We start from the raw sequence: 20,039 nt of genomic DNA on the forward strand, positions 1-20,039 counted from the left end.
AAGTATTGAAGACATGTGAAGGCTGTAGTCACTGAATGCTTTCTGTGTGAAAACTATGCAAATGTGTCACAGTTTGATCCATAACTGTTGACCGTGTGAAGAGTTTTGAACAGGTGGACTCAGTGTTTAACTGTGCAGATAACCACCACATAACCAGATAACCAGTCAGAAAAAACTGTAATCATCTAATCCCCCCCTCCCCCCTCCACCCACCCCGCCGCTGCCTCTCTTTGCAGTGCTTCCTGGTGTGAGCATTGAGAGGAGGAAAATTGTAACGGTGGTGGTTTTCTCATCAGACGTCCACACTGACTGACATGAAGATAGATGAGTGCTGCAGGTAAACTGCTATCTGTTCTTTGTACTTGTACTGATATTAGACATTAGACATGTTCAATCTAATGTGATGGGGGCTTTTAATCCTGGTTGTATGAGTGGTTGAGTTTTATTATCCTTTCAAAACTTCTCCGATTGTTTCATTTGACTAATTTTAGTGGTCAGAAAATGTTAAACTTACTTCTTCTGTGCAAAAATGTAAGTTTATCTGAAGCTAATATGAAGCTTCAGTGTCCAAATGAGTCAAATCAAGTAGATATCTTTCAACGTTACAGTCTTTTTAGTGCCAAAGTTCCTCTTTTTGTTACTGTACTTCCACCTGCAGCTCAACAGGGAAACACTGTCTGAGGAAACACAAAGAGGGAATTTGATGCTAAAAAGTCTGTAAATGTGTCAGATATCCACTTGATATGACTAACTCAGACTGCTGAAGCTGAATAGAAGCTTCACATCAACTTTTAAATAACTGTGTGGACACACTGTGCATTTTGGCCTCCATCACTTCCAAAGCACATTTGAAGGATGTTTTAATATCCAGTATGAACAGGAGGCTGCGTTCATTCTACAATACCTGCCGACTCTCATATTGGTTTTTATTTAAAATGTCCAAAGATTGAATAGAAATGTGACTTTACATGTGTTGAACTGTGTGGTGATCATGTGACTGATGCTGCAGAGTCTGTGAGGAACATATTTGAAGATTTAAAACATACACTTCTAAGAAGTAAGAAGTGTTTAAATCGATTCCTGCTGTTTTATTTTCTGTTAATAACATGAACACATCAATATTTAGTTCATAACAAGCTGTGTTATCTCAAGATGGTGTTATGTATGTTCTCATGATCAATAGATAAAACTGCTCCTCTCTGTGTAAGAGACGAATGAGAGATGATGCGATATGGTCAGCTGACAGTTCAGTATGAGACAACAAAACATGCAAAGTCATTTTAACAATGTTTGAACAAAATTTAGGACTAAACAGAAAGATTATTTACTTATTCCTCCTGTTTAGGTGAAAAAATCAAGTGGAACTATTTCTTTGTCATGATAGTTTTTCAAACTTCGTTAAAATATTTCTAACACCTTTGAGAAAGTTAGTTGTGTAATTTCTTACGTAAGTGAAGAAATTTGTATTTTGAGCACATTTCAAGTGATTGTAGAGTTGTAGCCAGATGCCTAGGGGTACCTGGACCAGTAGCAATGTTGCTACACAGTCCTGGATGGCTGCAGAGCAGTAAGGAACAGACACAAGTTTATTGGTGTGACCAACTCAAGCGCCATTTTATTCTGTCCCATCAAAACCACAGTCTTTTTAAGGATGCTCAACTTCAATATCATCCTCATAACCAACAATGTATTTCTGTATCCAAAATAAACAAATATGCCCCTTAACTGATACTGCCCTTCGTATCTGCAGTTATTACTATCATTCATCAAAGATACACCATATCACAATGTATAAACTCCCAGCTAATGCCTTCTCAATGGCCATTAAAGAAGGATGGCAAAGGATGAACAGACATCAGCTTCACGGGAGCACACATGCCATTTTCAGGTTACTCTGACTAACTTTATATTACACAGGAACTAGAAAGGCTAACTTCCTGTCACACAGGAACTAGGAAGTCAATGCCCAAACATGGCACCGTGGCAGGTGACCAGTAGGAGTCACCAAAAAACACTGAATAACTGGTAGGGCCAGAACACAAGCTTTTATTGAAAATCCCACAAAGTCAAAAAATGTACAACAACTACGGTGCTGCATTTTGTTCACATCTGCAATGATAAAGTCGTTTGAATTAATTATAACTCTGACTGGCATCTTCTCCATAGTAACAGTGACTGTGGCTCTTGGGTATTGTAGTATTTTTAGCTGTCCGCCAAAATTGAAGCTTGTGTTTAGAACATAAACCTATAGGATTGTTACATTATCCAGGAGAGTCCTGTGGTTCTGTGTTACGTAATACTGAGGATATTGTTTAGGGAAAAATTTGAAATGGGAATACAGAACAGGGAAAAGAGCTCCCCCTGGTGGAGAATCTGCAGCCTGATGAACATATTTGTAGCTTTGCTTCTCTGAGGTTCTCCACATCTAAAATCATGTGTGACGTTGACTTTGTGTGAGCTGTACTGTACCTCATCTTTATGTACAAACTGTGTGTGTTTTCAGGGATGGATCACCTCAGCTCAACCCACTGCCCAACCAACCAATCTTCAACCAACCAATCAGACTTCAGCAGCCTCTTCACCAAGCAGGTCCTCCCATCACTCTACTTTGTGATCTGCATCGTGGGTGTTTCCCTCAATGGTGTGGCCGCCTGGATCTTCTTCAGAGTGCCCAGTGACTCGGGGCTGGTGGTCTACCTGAAGAACATGGTGGTGGCTGACCTCCTCATGTTGTTCTCCTTCCCTTTCAAGGTGGCGGCTCAGATGGGTCTGGGCGGCTGGCACCTGCAAGTTATCATCTGTCGCTACACTGCCGTGCTCTTCTACTCCTCCATGTATGTTGGGATCCTCTTCATGGGGCTCATCAGCCTGGAGCGGTACGTGAAGGTCGTCCGACACACACCATCCTCCTCCTGCTCCTGCATTTCCAGGCTGGGTGGTGTGTCCTTGCAACACCTCCTGCAGAATGCCCGCTTCGCCCGGGGGCTGGCACTACTCACCTGGAGCCTCTTCCTCCTCTGTTTCCTGCCCAACACCGTGCTGACCAGCTGCCCAGCCAGTGAGATGAACTGGTTGGACTGCAAGCAGCTGAAGACACCGCTGGGGTTGGAGTGGCACAGGGGTTCCATCATCTTCAGCATGGTCGTTTTCTGGGTGGCGCTGCTGGTTCTTGTCTTCTGCTACGCCTCCATCGCCCACCAGATCTACCAGTCATACCGCCGTGTGCAACGCGACAGCAGCAACATCTGTCGCAAGTCTCGCTGCAGCATCTTCAGCATCCTGGTGGTGTTCTTCATCTGCTTTGTGCCGTACCATGTCTGCCGTGTGCCGTTCACTGTCATGTCAGAGTCAGACCTCAGCCAGACCAGTCGCTACCTGCTGTTCCAGCTGAAGGAGGGGACGCTCTTCCTGTCAGCGCTCAACGTCTGCCTCGACCCCATCATCTACTTCCTGATGTGCGGAACCTTCAGAGAGTCACTGCTGAGGAAACTGTCCAGAAAAGAGAGGATTAGAAGAATCCAGACCACCGCTGTGACTCTCAGCAAAACTTAGGAGGAGATGAGAGCGCTCTGCATTCATCAAAGAAAAAATAAACTGACCTAATTATGACTTTCATATCTCACATTTATGACTTAGTATCTCATAATTATGAGATCAGGTGTTACAGAATATTCAGTGACTCATCAGATTCTGTGACCTTATTAGGAATTTCAGCTATTTTGCCCCTGCAAACAGATTTATTTTACTTAATTTGCTGCTTTATTTATTACACACATGTTGATAGGTGTGTTTGTTGAAAAATTTAATGTTGACCAGATGAGGTGTACAAAGTTTCTGCCATTACATCAACATTTTTGTATCTAATATCTGAATGTCTATGGTCACAATTTACACCTACTTGTCAAAATAACAAAATAATACAGCATATTTTACTCATAATTATGATGAGAAAAATAGTAAATTATGACTTATGTGATTAAGAGTCATAATCACAAATAAGGCCTCCATGTCTTTTCCTTAGTGAATGCGATGCTCTTCCACAGAGGAGAGGAGGTCAATCTTATTCACAGTTGATTCTGCAGCATCGTGTGTGAAGGTCAGGATGTGTTTAGTTTAGAGATAAATGTTTTAAGTGCTTTTGACAATTCTTCCGTTATTTTAGTGTCATGATATGATATTTTCTAGACTGAAATAAATGTATATAACTTCAGAAATATGTTTGTACAGTAGTAAATAAAGAGTAAATGTTACAGTAGCATTCACATAGTTTCAGTTTTATGTTATATTGTTGAAGAACCAATGGACAGGGAAGAAAGGAAAAAGGAAGGGAAAGGAAAAGAATTTTAACCCACACAATTAAATAGAAAGTGGCCTAATCTGGCCACACTGAAGCTCTTTAAAACATGACTCCAGTGAAGTTTAATTCAGTTTATAATAAAATACAGTAATCCTTTCTCAGTGTGGACACCCGGAAAAGAAATATTGCTCTATAATCTCTCCAGTCTTCAGTCTCTCCACACTGAAAGTATCACAGATTTTTTGAGTAATATTTGTTTAAATGTGATATAAAAGGTTAATAGCACATTGTTCTGATCTCCACTACAGATGCATGTTTGGTTGTTATTTGTACATGAACTGATGTATTAAATGGAGAATATATGATATTAGAGGCTCAGAGGAAGGTTTAAACGACTGATTAGTCACATTAAATGAAGCACCCTGTAAATAACTGTTTTCAACTTTTTGCTTCTGTGCAGGTCAAGACTCATCAAATAAAATGAAATATTAGCATTTGTGCAGTGAGACAACACAAGCTGGTGTGATTGTATAGATGATAATATCAGCAGAAAATACTGTGTTGTTTGTGTTTTTATTCCACAGATGTGTTTATAAAATATTTTCATTCTCATATTCAACCGGTGCACTGTGCTTTTATATTTTGAATATACATACTGTATATAATAATAATAATAATAATAATAATAATAATAATAATAATAATAATAATAATAACAATAATAATAATATATGACTACACTAGTTATCAGAAGTACTTATAGAAGTACTACTAATGCTGATAGTCATAATGATGGCAGTAATATAATCATGTTTGTGTGCTGCCCTCAGGTGGTCACAGTGTGCAACTAAGCCACTGTCATTGTAATGTTTTATTTGGAAAGTGTTGACAAGAAGTGTTAATATCTAACTGTATCTGGCTTTATATTTTATTACTGCTAAATTGTCAGTAATGCATTTATAATCATCAGTACTCATATAATCAGTGTTGCCCTCCAGTGGTCACAATGTGTTACTACATCAGTCTATTGAATGTGTGTTAGACTATATCAGCTGGGGAGAATCCCTCCAGCTAAACTTCCTCCATCAGGTGAAACCAGGAATGTTGTTGCTAAATCTGCTCTGACAGATTTCCCTTCATCACACAGATCAGCCTGCTGTTGTCGACTTTCTGCACTTTTAATATACTTCTATTTTTAGCTTCCAATCTTCAGCAGCAGTTGTTTTCTTTTTTGTTTTTGTTTTGTTCCTCAAAAAACAAAAAATACTTCCATACTTCATACTTCCCCTTTACCCTCCAGTCCCTCCCCAATTCATGGCAGAGTGGCACTACAACATTGAACATGTGTCATTCACATAATATATAATAATAATAATAATAATAATAATAATAATAATAATGAATAAAGTCTGACACCACTTTCCCAATCTCTGGTCTCAGACTACTAAATTCACATAAAAAAGGCATAAAATGAATATAAAAACATGTACATAAGATGGAAAATAAACCCACATGATAATATTAATAAACATAAGATAAAATAAAGAGAGAGAGAGCATGATATTATCGGCACATCATCGGTATTGGCCGATAACAGCGCTAAAATGAAATATCGGCATTGGCGAATTCTGCCGATCATGAGAGGCCGATATGTCGCCATCTCCTCCGCCACCTGACTGCGCTTCCCTCGACGGACTGTTTCACCCTGACAGTCCCGGTGTTTCCTCCACAGGCTGCACTTCACTCAGCGGCCCGTCAGACCCGCTGCTTTTTCCCACTTTAACCTGAATAACAAACAGGGGCTCGGCACTCTGGTTGGATCCACATGGAGAGCCTAGGCTAACGTTAGCTGGGAGGCTAGCTGGCTGTGCTTCCCTCATCATGCTACGGCTAACGCTCCGCTAGCCTCTAAGCTAACGTTTGCCTTGGTTCTCCATGTGGATCCAACCGGAACACTGAGCCCCGATTTGTTATTCAGGTTAAATTGGGAAGAAGCAGCAGGTCTGATGGGCGGCTGAGTGAAGTGCAGCCTGCGGAGGAAACACCGTCGAGGAGCTGCTATGTTTGGCTGCACAGATGGGAAACACTTCGGCTGCCAGGATGTACCACTCTGTGCAAATAAAAAACAAAAAACTTCTTCTTTTTGGTTTATAACAGCAGTTGGCAACCAGCGTATTAGGTGCATTACCGCCACCTTCTTCTCCGGAGTGTGGACCAGAGATTAAATCCTACACATTAGTCCTTCTGTCTGCTCCTCTCACTTGGCAGGTTCATTAAAGTTTTAATGCTGAGCTCCTGAACTCCAGTCTTCCTAAGTTCTTCCTTCATATATTGTCTTTCTTGATCATACTTAGTACAATCTAAGCTTGCATATATAATAGTCTCCTCAGACAGCTGGAAAAAAATATGTGCATATATCGGCATCGGCAATCGGCCACAGTGAGTTGGAAATATCGGCATATCGGATATCAGCAAAAAATCCAATATCGTGCATCCCTACTTAATATTATCAGTGGAATCACAATGTGTTAAAGAAATTTGTTATAATGGAGATTTGTTAGTATCTGACAGAGAGCCCCAGCGTCATGGTAGGCATACCCCTCGTTCTAGGTTTTCCCCTGATACGGCGGCTCCTGCATTAACAATTTTACCACTGGTTCCTCTCTTGAGGGCCACAGATGAACATTTCTAACATAGTAGAGAATTATTAGAAAACAAGGGGCCTTATTAAAAATGTTGTTGACAAGCCTTGGACGGACGAAGAAACAGGACCAAAAAGATGAGAAGTGTCTTTCAATAGAAGATAAAATCTGCTCAGTTACATCTCTAGAGGTCGTCTCTATTCCAATCGTATCAGCAATCTACACAAGATATTCATTTTAAATTAAAAGCCTTTCATTGGTTTTATGGAACATGCATATATTATAAATTATATGTAAGCATATACCAAATAACACTATTCTAAAAATGCATGAAGCATGCAGAGCATGTGACTAACAAAGATCCTGTTTTCTGAGAATCTGAGTGCTGATATGTCCTCGATAAGCAACAGCACGAACTGTTGCTTTACTGTTGCTCTCTCTCTCCTCTCTCTCTCTCTCTCTCTCTCTCTCTCTCTCTCTCTCTCTCTCTCTCTCTCTACATATATACATGTATATCGTGTGGTTGGTCTGTTTTATTTTAACATCTCTGCCTGAGAATTTGCATTATCAGTATACACATATATGCAGATATTGTCCACTCTGTCTCTATCAGAGAAAGAACAAGTCCATGTTTGTCACGATAAAAGCACTTACTATCTTAGGAGAACTTATATTTATATAATTATAAAAAAATTGTAATTAGGAAATACACTTTCTTGTTTAATTGGGGAAGGTTTGTCATTATAACAGCAGCTATTAGCAGTTCTGCGAAGCAGACACAAACACAACAACTCTTTTTATGTCAGTCTGTGAAGTTACATCACTGTTTTATTGTGTATATGTAATTTTTAATGGTTGATAGTGTTATAAATGTGTATATAGTGTAAATACAGTCAGATGTGTAGCTCTCTATAGAACGTACTACAGTGTATCTACAGGAATGAGTCATAGAAATACAGCAGGAAGCTTTCAGTGGGCTTTATTTCTGACAGCACGTCTTGTTTTTTGATTGAATAAAGATGTATTTCAGTTTAGAAGTGAGGATGTAAACATGTGAAATGTTTTGTTGCTTGTTTGTGTTTGAGTGAGAAAAGTATTGAAGACATGTGAAGGCTGTAGTCACTGAATGCTTTCTGTGTGAAAACTATGCAAATGTGTCACAGTTTGATCCATAATTGTTGTTGTTGTGTCGACTGTGTGAAGAGTTTTGAACAGGTGGACTCAGTATTGATCCCTGCAGGGAACCACCACATAACCAGATAACCATTGCAGCACTACATACAACCACGAATGCAAGCAAACACACTGTCATCCATTATTTACAGAAAAGCACAGATCAGACACCATTGGACATAAATTCAATAAGGGGAATGCCAAATTTTAATTTTTTTTATATTCAGTGTCGTAATAAATTCTGTCAGCGGCAGAAAACAGCAGACAGACAAAGTTCCAGTGAAAAACCAAAACCAAAATATATGAACAGCGGTGAAACACAAGATAACCACATAAGTGCTACCCGCCCTTCCCGCCCCTCCCGCACCCCGCCCCCCCCCCCAACCCTGCCGCCGCTGCCTCTCTTTGCAGTGCTTCCTGGTGTGAGCATTGAGTGGAGGAAAATTGTAACGTTGGTGGTTTTCTCACCAGACGTCCACACTGACTGACATGAAGATAGATGAGCGCTGCAGGTAAACTGCTATCTGTTCTTTGTACTTGTACTGATATTAGACATTAGACATGTTCAATCTAATGTGATGGGGGCTTTTAATCCTGGGGTTTTAACGCTAGCAGCAGGTGTGGCTACACTTTTTTACACGTTTGAGTTCAAGATTGTACTTTTAATATAGGTCAGTGGTTTGTGACATTTTATAATGCTGCAGTGTCACAGGTTGTATGAGTGGTTGAGTTTTATTTTCCTCTCAAAACTTCTCCGATTGTTTCATTTGACTAATTTTAGTCATCAGAAAATGTCAAACTAACTTACCTTTTACTGAAAAAAAGTCTTTAGAGAAAAACACAAATTTGTGCAGCACAACATTATTTTTTTTTCTTCTTTCTTGTCCTACTAATCATCCTGCTACTCTTTAGACTTATGTTGTGACTACCTGGAGGGTTCCTGACCTCTAGAGACTACAACTTATTGTCGGGTTCACAGTTTTTCAAGTCTGTGTTAAAACAACAGTCAGGAGCCCAAATGAACATTATAGCTGTTTTTCTTGCTGTAATCATTCCTCCTGTTCATACTGACCATTAGAAAGATCCCTTCATAATGACCTTACAATGGAAGTGATGGAGGACAAAATCCACAGTCGTCCTTCTGTGCAAAAATGTATTTAAAAGTTTATCTGAAGCTAATATGAAGCTTCAGCGTCCAAATGAGTCAAATCAAGTAGATATCTTTCAACGTTACAGTCTTTTTAGTGCCAAAGTTCCTCTTTTTGTTACTATACTTCCACCTGCAGCTCAACAAGGAAACACTGTCCGAGGAAACACAAAGAGGGAATTTGATGCTAAAAAGACTGTAAATGTGTCAGATATCCACTTGATATGACTAACTCAGACTGCTGAAGCTGAATAGACTTTTAAATGACTGTGTGGACACACTGTGGATTTTGGCCTCCATCACTTCCATTGAAAGCACATTTTTGAAGGATCGTTTATCCAGTATGAACAGGAGGAATGATTACAGTGAAGAAAACCTCTTTCACTGTTCATATGGACACCTGACTGCTGGTTTAAGACACACTTACACACTGACACATGACTAACTCAGATGCTTCCTGGGTATGTGATCACGGATATTGTGGGTGTTGTTGTTGACATGTCTGGTAAGTGCTTTTAGGTGTCACTCAAAGGGGCTTTTTTTGAACCAACTCTTTCCAAAATATGTTTCCGTTGTTTTGCTCACCCTAGCTGTGCAATGTAGGTCAGCTGGTGTGTGCTGCTGATAATAGTTCAGAGGCATGTCCCATTTCCACAAATTGGTCCATGTTTGGTTGTTGCTTGGTTGTCTCTATGTCCTCTATGGTGCATTATAGAATTAACCCTGAAGCACACATAAAATCTCAGTAAATTTAGCAGGCAGAATAATTTAAACAACGTACCTGATGATACATGTCAGAGGGAAATATCGTACGTTCTACTGAGGTTACAGAGGATGTTAGACTAGGTGAGCTCATAAAGTGGTGATTAAAAGTTATTTTATGCAGTCATTTGCATCAGTTATACATTGAAAAGATATTTGTAACATCAATACAATTTCAAGATGTTTGTAATCTTTAATGGTTCCCAACAGCTTTTGAAATATGATCAATTTATTGAAGTGTTTTGATCAGTTTTACAGTTGTGTTTACAACACTGATCCAAATAAACCTTCAGCAACAACTAATTTTTAAAAAAACAGATTAAGTTCATCTTTACTTCTTGTGTTAAAATCAGTCAATCAGTTTGAGTGATAGCAGGTTGTAATCCTGTTTTCAGTTCAATACTGGGGCTACTTTTTTGTCTCTGAAGTTTTATTATACTGTTAAAACAAACTGGGCTGCACTTGTTGGAAATTACATCACCTTAATTCTGAAAAAAGGATTTCAGTGACGTCTTGTGTGGTTGTCTTTGATTATGAAATGCAATCAGACAGTAATAATTTCATAGTGTAGAGAATGGAGTTAGTCTTCTGCCCAGAGTTTAATGAAGACTATGAATGAAAATAACCTTCAAAAACGTCACAGTGAAAGCTTCATATTGTAAGTATGTTGCTGAGATTTCAGGGGTCAGACGCACAAAGCTAGAACTATGCAGACGCATTCATTTCATCAGATTTATAAAACCCTGTGTACACATGGTTCTGCTTTATAACTCTCGGTCATTATGAAACTGGGTTCACGTGCACAAGACTCATTTCCACTTCCACAATGAGCCACAAATGGATGAAGACACGTCCTGAACCAGCTGTTTTCATATCAGTTCGCCGTCGGCAGTGATCTAAGAAATGTAACCGACAAGCATTTTGTAGTTTTTAGGGGCTTTTTTTGAACCAACGCTTTCCAAAATATGTTTCTGTTGTTTCGCTCACCCTGGTTGTGCAATGTAGGTCAGCTGGTGTGTGCTGCTGATAATAGTTCTGAGGCAATAGACTGACCATTGGTAGATGTATAGAGGCTGGCTCTGTCCAATTTCCACAAATTGGCCCATGTTTGGTTGTTGCCTGGTTGTCTTTATGTCCACTTCAGTGCATTACAGAATTAACCCTGGAGCACACATGAAATTTCTTGCCAGTAAATTTAACAGGCAGCATTTGGAGAACAGAAAAGAGTGTTTGAGTGTATCTCTGTCATTTGTGGGTCATATATACTTCTTTCACTGCAGTGCCTGCTGCTCTTACAGTATAAATATATCTACCACTTATTTTAAGAGGAGTTAGAAACTCCCTTTGTTCTATTACTGTTTACTCAGAATCTACCAGAAACATTACTTGTGGTATTACCACAGAACTAGGCAACTTTGAAAAGTTTATTGTTAGAATGTGTTTGTCAGTTTCCTGTGTATGATGTGTGGTTTCGAGTGTAGGTTCACAGAAGTGTTGGCCTCCCCTGCCTCCGCTACGTATCATGACTCATCAGATTCAGGATGAGAAATACTGACCTTTATTTTATTGATACTGGGGAAACTGGGTTATGTTGAAGTTGCTCACATTCTAGAATAGAAATATATATATATATATATATATATATATATATATATATATATATATATATATATATATGTAAGCATAGAGAAATTATAGGAAAAATAAAGAAAATAAGAAAAATAAGAAATATCGATGGCCGAAGAGCAAAACCTCCTATCTGAAAAATGCACTTTTTTTTTGGAGAAAACTAAAAAAAACTTGTTTTCTTGCAGAATGCTATTTGTTAAGGATACCCAATACATAATACACTGTTTTTTTGACTATATTACTATATTATGTGTTAACAATATGGTAATAACCATACAAACAGACCATAAACAATACCATTTTTCAAAGCACCGTATCACGGTAGTCACTGTTAAAAAATAATTATATTTTGTGGTGTGACAACGCAGTGGTTAAGGTCTGGTTAGGTTTAGGCACAAAAACCTCTTGGTTAGGGTTAGGGAAAGATCATGGTTTGGGTTAAAGGGTTAGGGTTAGGCTCTGTGCTGACTGAGTTCTGATTTCCAACTTTCTGCCAACAACATTACAAGCCATCCACCGACTCCTCCACGTCCTAATAAGAAAGTAAGTCAGCTTATATAGATGTCATGTGAAATACGTCACTTCAGAAATGTTGATATGATATGTATTGTTGAAATGTTAATATACTCCGTATTACAGGTGTAATATGTACATATTCAACGTATCTGTGGTTTGCAGAAACATACAATGCCAACGTTTTATTCTGGCGACCAGGTTGAAATTTGTCACCTTATTTAAACGTCATCGGTCTCATAGCATCTATTTATGGGAGCTCAGCAGAAGTCTATCGGACTACCCTATATGTTAGAAAATGACCCAGTGCATTAAAAGTGACGCCACAGGGTTCTGACCAAGCTTCGATATGTGACGAGTTGAGAGTGAGAATGGGCTGACCACACAATCTTGGCTCGTCATGCGTTGCCAATATATCGGCATGGATGAAAGCATGCCACCTTCAACTCAACCTCTCTAAGACTGAGCTCCTTGTCATCCCAGCCAGTCCCTCTATACAACGAAACATCAGCATCCAGCTTGAATCAACCCAACTCATGCCCACAAAGTCTGCCTTGAACTTGGGTGTCATGATCGATGACCAACTAACCTTTAAGGTTCACGTGGCCTTGACTGTCAGTCCTGTTGATTTGTCCTGTACAACATCAGGAAGATAAGATGCTACCTGTCTGAGCATGCAGCACAAATCCTGGTACAGGTTCTTGTAATATCACGCATTGACTACTGCAACGCCTTAAAAGTAAAGACTTTTAACCCACATGACCTGGTCAAAGATTGACTGACATGTGTACTGTCAGGTGTGTAGAGACAATAAGTAACTGCAGCTGGACACAGAAAAATACTCATATATTTGAATGGAGAGTGTGAGCGAACTGCTAGGTGCTCGGGCCCTAATAAAGGAAAAACTGCAGTACAGAGCTACAAATTTTAGTTTTGATAGTATTTTTCTACAACACTTTATCACTAAACTGTCACCCTCACTCCATTTTTTCCCTTCCCCTCATAGGTCATCCTCACTACTGAATTATAAATATAAGACCTATAATTATTGTAAAATAAATGATAATAACACCAAACTTCATACAAAGTTTGTATATAATGTACTGTATGTATATAGACCTTTCTGCTGTATCCTACAAAAATGAGCTGCATTCAACCCCCACACCAGTGGCGGCTGGTGACTCAAACAATTGGGGAGGACAGGAGGAAAACCAACATGGAATCTAACAATAAACCGCCTCAAACTATATCATTGTCCCCCACCTGATGAAATCAGAGGGGTGGGGGGCAATTTTATATGCCAATAAAACAATTTGCTTTCAAAAACAAAAACCTCTGAGTGGTGTAAAGGCTGCTTCTTTAAAGACTTTTAGCATATACATATTGTTTCTAAACAAAGAAGAGCTCATTTTAGCCATGGACTGGTTCAGATGTGTGATTTTACCAACAAAGTGAAATTCAAATTTATAGTATTGTTCTATTGTGCCAACAGATATATGTTCTCATTAAAAACAGACAAGATGTCACATGATTTACACGTGTTTCCTGTGTATTTACTTAGTATACAGAAATATATAAAGTACCACAAAGCTTATAATGTGATACAGGAACAAATCAGTGCTGCATACAAGAAAGATCGAATACTAAAAACATTCACAGATCTAAAACTATAAGCTCACATCAGAAAGTATTAATGCATGTATCAAATACATGACTTACACACTCTTATCTATGTGCACGACATACAAAATATAGTCTACAAAGCTGACATGTTAACACTATGGGTGAAACTGATCACAAAACTCATGGTCATGAATCGGATCATTTTTAGGATCAGCAAAAAAAAGGGGGGCGACAAATAATCCTTTGTTTTCTATTTATTCTGTAACACACTTACAGCATGAAACAGCAATGAACTTTTGCCCATGGTCTTAAATGAAAGCAATATTTCAGATGTCCAATGAATAAAATAAAATAAAATATATGAAATATTCTATGTTCAATTATTGCAATATGAGGCATGGTAAGTTCCTCTTTTAAACACGGTCGTGAATGAAACAGCCTCTGTCCACATCATCAAAATTTGATGATAACTTAGAAACATGAACACACGTCTTGTCCTGCAGCTTGTTGAACGAGCCACCAAACAAACATTCACCGCTAACGTCAGTTAGCAGCTAGATGCTAGTTAGCTGCTCAGCTGCAGCACATCACACAGCATGTAAACATACCTACAGATGTCACTTCGGCCCAGTTAGATGCTGGTTTGATCGTTACCCTTCAAAATCCCTGTTAGCGACACGCTGTCTGCCCATGACTTGTACTTACAGCAGTTTGTTTACTATCCAGTCTGATATCATTAGCAACAATGACAAACAAGCTTGCTCCTTGCTTCTCTCTCCAGTCACTCCCTGGCAGTGTCCTGCTGCTGCTGGGCTGCACAGTCCAGATCATTTCTCCCATTAGCTTAACAACAGTCCTTCCATGGATGTATAAAGAGTCCTTCAGGCTGCTACAACACTAACTGTTGAATTGGCTAACGCAAGGAGCTATCTACTGCTGCTACTCTGCCTTACAGTGGAGAGAATTGCAGATGAATTCTGGAAACTATCACTGGACCAACTCAATGTCAGTATTGCATTCTGGTTGTTGATTGGTTAGGGAGGCTGTCCTCTCTTGGAATATGTTGTAAATAATACTGAGATTTGGTAATGGTTTATTTCAACCAAATATTCTTTTTTATATTTTAATCTCCCTCTTGCCTCTCAAAAAATAGAGGAGGATCAACCTCCTCTGCCTCTATGGACCAGCCTCCACTGTGTGTGCCACACACCCCTCCCCCCCTTTCTTCCCTCCTCTCTCTCCCTCTCAGTTGGAGAGGAGAATTTCAGAGCACTCTTCTTGTGAAATCTCCCCATAAATCCCATTACTTTGGCCAAATCTTAAATTAAAAATCATATTTTTTTGTAGGAAATTTCGTGGTGAATCCATTGATACAGGTTTGAAAGTGGTCAGACTTATAGTTTAGACGTCAGAAGCTTCTGTTTCACACAAAGGTCATGCCTCCCCATTGCTTTACATTGTAAGGGTGATGTGGCACTGGCTTATAAAATCCAAACTGTTCGAGTTATTACAAAGTTTCAAACTTGTATCAATGGATTCGCAATGAAATTTCCTTCTACTATGATTTTTAATGTAAGATTTGGCCAAAGTCATGGGATTTATGAGGAGATTTCACCAGAAGCGTACTCTAAAATCCTCCTCTCCAACTGCTCCTGGTGATGTCACTCCCTCAGTGCTGTGAAACATTCCGCAATACACACTCATTATAAAATCACAGGAGGAGCAAGAAAAGACTTAAAAACTCACACTCTAATATCTCAAAAACAGTAAAAGATAGAAAAAACATGTTAATTCAAGATTTGTAGGTCAAAGTCTCGTGACTCATTTAAAGTTCAAATGAAGTTTGTATCTAAAACTTTGTGTAAGCAGTAAATGTTCAAAAAGGTGTGGGTTCGCCTCACACTCTCCATTCAAATATATGAGAATTTTTCTGTGTCCAGCTGCAGTTACTTATTGTCTCTACACACCTGACAGTACACATGTCAATCAAACTTTCAAAATAAAAGCACACCACACTAGTAAGAAATATCCCTCATTTTTAAAGCAAAATGATCTGATCGCGACAGGCCAGAGTGCGAGGTCTCGACCAACACTGCTTGCAGCTTTAATTATAATTGTAATAATAGATGTTACAACACATGTATGAAACTAAGTCCAGCTAAATCTTCATAACCAGCTGCCTATCATGTCCAGCAGAGATCATTATCATAAATCTGGTCAAAAGAATGTGCTCATATCAAAGATACAACATATCACAATGTATAAACTCCCAGCTAACACCTATAGGATCGTTACATTATCCAGGTGTTTCTTTGTTATGTAATACTGAAGATATCGTTTGAAATGGGAATACAGAACAGGGGAAAGAGCTCCCCCTGGTGGAGAATCTGCACGTACAGCCGACTGTACCTCATCTTTATGTACAAACTGTGTGTCTTTTCAGGGATGGATCACCTCAACTCCACCCACCGCCTAACCAACCAATCAGACTTCAGCAGTCTCTTCACCAAGCAGATCCTACCATCACTCTACTTTGTGATCTGCATCGTGGGTGTTTCCCTCAATGGTGTGGCCGCCTGGATCTTCTTCAGAGTGCCCAGTGACTCAGGGCTGGTGGTCTACCTGAAGAACATGGTGGTGGCTGACCTCCTCATGTTGTTCTCCTTCCCTTTCAAGGTGGCGGCTCAGCTGGGTCTGGGCGGCTGGCACCTGCAAGTTATCATCTGTCGCTACACTGCTGTGCTCTTCTTCTCCTCCATGTATGTTGGGATCGTCTTCATGGGGCTCATCAGCCTGGAGCGCTACGTGAAGGTTGTCCGACACACATCATCCTCCTCCTGCTCCTGCATGTCCAGGCTGGGTGGTGTGTCCTTGCTGCACCTCCTGCAGAATGCCTGCTTCGCCCAGGGGCTGGCGCTCCTCACCTGGAGCCTCTTCCTCCTCTGTTTCCTGCCCAACGCCGTGCTGACCAGCCGCCCAGCTAATGAGGAGAACTGGCGTCACTGCAAGCAGCTGAAGACGCCGCTGGGGTTGCAGTGGCACAGGGGTTCCATCATCTTCAGCATGGCCCTTTTCTGGGTGACGCTGCTGGTTCTTGTCTTCTGCTACACCTCCATTGCCCGCCACATCTACCAGTCATACCACCGTGTGCGCCGTGACAGCAGCAACATCTGTCGCAAGTCTCACTGTAGCATCTTCAGCATCCTGGTGGTGTTCTTCATCTGCTTTGTGCCATACCATGTCTGCCGTGTGCTGTACACTCTCATGCCAGAGTCAGACTTCAGCCAGACCAGTCGCTACCTGCTGTTCCAGCTGAAGGAGGGGACGGTCTTCCTGTCAGCACTCAACGTCTGCCTCGACCCCATCATCTACTTCCTGATGTGCGGAACCTTCAGAGAGTCACTGCTGAGGAAACTGTCCAGAAAAAGGAGGATTAGAAGAATCAAGACCACCGCTGTGACTCTCAGCAAAACTTAGGAGGAGATGAGAGCGCACTGCATTCATCAAAGAAAAAATAAACTGACCTAATTATGACTTTCATATCTCACATTTATGACTTAGTATCTCATAATTATGAGATCAGGTGTTACAGAATATTCAGTGACTCATCAGATTCTGTGACCTTATTAGGAATTTCAGCTATTTTGCCCTTGCAAACAGATTTATTTTACTTAATTTGCTGCTTTATTTATTACACACATGTTGATAGGTGTGTTTGTTCAAAATTTAATGTTGACCAGATGAGGTGTACAAAGTTTCTGCCATTACATCAACATTTTTGTATTTAATATCTGAATGTCTATGGTCACAATTTACACCTACTTGTCAAAATAACAAAATAATACGGCATATTTTACTCATAATTACGAGAAAAATATTAAATTATGACTTATGTGATTAAGAGTTATAATCACAAATAAGGCCTCCATATTTTTCTTTAGTGAATGCGATGCTCTTCCACAGAGGAGAGGAGGTCAATCTTATTCACAGTTGATTCTGCAGCATCGTGTGTGAAGGTCAGGATGTGTTTAGTTTAGAGATAAATGTCTTAAGTGCTTTTGACAATTCTTTCGTTATTTTTGTGTCATGATGTGATATTTTCTAGACTGAAATAAATGTATATGTTTGTACAGTAGTAAATAAAGAGTAAATGTTACAGTAGCATTCACATAGTTTCAGTTTTATGTTATATTGTTGAAGAACCAACGGACAGGAAAGAAAGGAAAAAGGAAATGAAAGGAAAATAATTTTTACCCACACAATTAAATAGAAAGTGGCCTAATCTGGCCACACTGAAGCTCTTTAAAACATGACTCCAGTGAAGTTTAATTCAGTTTATTATAAAATACAGTAATCCTTTCTCAGTGTGGACACCCAGAAAAGAAATATTGCTCTATAATCTCTCCAGTCTTCAGTCTCTCCACACTGAAAGTATCACAGATTTTTTAAGTAATATTTGTTTAAATGTGATATAAAAAGTTAATAGCACATTGTTCTGATCTCCACTACAGATGCATGTTTGGTTATTATTTGTACATGCAGCAGAACTGATGTATTAAATGGAGAATATATGATATTAGAGGCTCAGAGGAGGGTTTAAACGACTGATTAGTCTCATTAAATGAAGCAGCCTGTAAATAACTGTTTTCAGCTTTTTGCTTCTGCACAGGTCAAGACTCATCAAATAAAATGAAATATTAGCATTTGTGCAGTGAGACAACACAAGCTGGTGTGATTGTATAGATGCTAATATCAGCAGTAAATACTGTGTTGTGTTGTGTGTTTTTATTCCACAGATGTGTTTATAAAATATTTTCATTCTCATATTCAACCGGTGCACTGTGCTTTTATATTTTGAATATACATACTGTATATAATAATAATAGTAATAATATGTGTGACTGCACTAACACATGTTCAAAATAAATGTTATGACTGATGTAGTAATGCACTGTGACCACCTGAGGGCAGCACTTACAGATGATTATTAATGCATTACTGACAATTTAGCAGTAATAAAATATAAAGCCAGACCCAGTTAGATATTAACACTTCCTGTCAACACTTTCTAAATAAAACATTACAATGACAGTGGCTTAGATGCACACTGTGACCACCTGAGGGCAGCACACAAACATGATTATAGGAATGATTTGAAACACTTACCATTAGCATTTGTAGTACTTCTATAAGTACCACTGATAACTACTATATCTGCTCTCTTCCTGCTTGCAGCTCAGCTGGGGAGAATCCCTCGAGCTAAACTTCCTCCATCAGGTGAAACCAGGAATGTTGTTGCTAAAACTGCTCTGACAGATTTCCCTTCATCACACAGATCAGCCTGCTGTTGTCGATTTTCTGCACTTTTAATATACTTCTATTTTTAGCCTCCAATCTTTACACAGAACCTGTCTGGTTCAGTCTCAGTGTTTCCAGCAGCAGCTGTTTTTTTTTTGTTTGTTTGTTTTTCAAAAAACCTCCTCTTTACCCTCCAGTCTCTCCCCAAGTCATGGCAGAGTGGCACTAAAGGAAAAGTAAAATTTCTTGTTACTTTCTTGTTAAAATGAAACAGTGTTGATCTGATATTATGAATAATGACAGACAGGTAGAAACAGGAAATAATGACTTTGTGCTCATTACGTTTCACTCAGTTACTGAGGAACTGCTCAAATACACAGACTGACACAAGCACAACAAAGTGCTATTTTAACTGCTTTTCACTCTGATTGTTTGGGGGAAATCCATGTAACTCACGTGCTAATGCACATGCCTGTTACCATGGTTACATACCCCATACACCGTGACTGCTTATGTCCAGAATGTGGATTTACAGTCTTTCTCGGTTGCTAAAACACATTTCTTGAAATTATGCTCCATTTCTCAAAACTCTAAACGGAAATGCATAACTGCACACTCACCTTCATAAACTTCAAACTTCCATGTCAAAACCATGTAACCTTCCATCTAAACCAAACTTTGCCTTCAGACATCACACAAAAGCCATTAAATACACAAACACTACAAAACAGCCATTACACAGTGGTGAGATCCATTCAAAACACTACTGTAAAAACCTGTTATTACAATGAATGATGGTGCTTATGGTTTTCCTCCAAGAACAATCTCTTTACACCATGAACAAAATATAAAGATACATTTTCAGAATTTTTAATTTCTCAGTGTACTGTACTAATCTGAAATTGAGTGAAAAAGTAAATGTACTGTAAAAATATGCAACTGATAAAGAACGTTG

At 39.2% G+C, this 20,039-nt stretch overlaps 2 protein-coding genes across 2 annotated transcripts; both read left to right on the plus strand.

Annotated features, from left to right (window-relative positions):
- The first annotated feature begins 295 nt into the window (after positions 1–295).
- LOC122984727 (P2Y purinoceptor 14-like) lies at positions 296–18,511 on the plus strand. The gene is made up of 2 exons (XM_044355338.1): positions 296–337; positions 16,230–18,511. The coding sequence occupies exons 1-2, from the start codon at positions 325–327 to the stop codon at positions 17,261–17,263; spliced, it is 1,047 nt and encodes a 348-aa protein (XP_044211273.1). The 5' UTR covers positions 296–324; the 3' UTR covers positions 17,264–18,511.
- LOC122984729 (P2Y purinoceptor 14-like) lies at positions 1,549–3,778 on the plus strand. The gene has a single exon (XM_044355340.1). The coding sequence runs from the start codon at positions 2,479–2,481 to the stop codon at positions 3,550–3,552; it is 1,074 nt and encodes a 357-aa protein (XP_044211275.1). The 5' UTR covers positions 1,549–2,478; the 3' UTR covers positions 3,553–3,778.
- Positions 18,512–20,039: the final 1,528 nt, after the last annotated feature.

Source organism: Thunnus albacares, chromosome 6 (genome assembly GCF_914725855.1).
Source record: "Thunnus albacares chromosome 6, fThuAlb1.1, whole genome shotgun sequence".
Taxonomy (NCBI): domain Eukaryota; kingdom Metazoa; phylum Chordata; class Actinopteri; order Scombriformes; family Scombridae; genus Thunnus; species Thunnus albacares.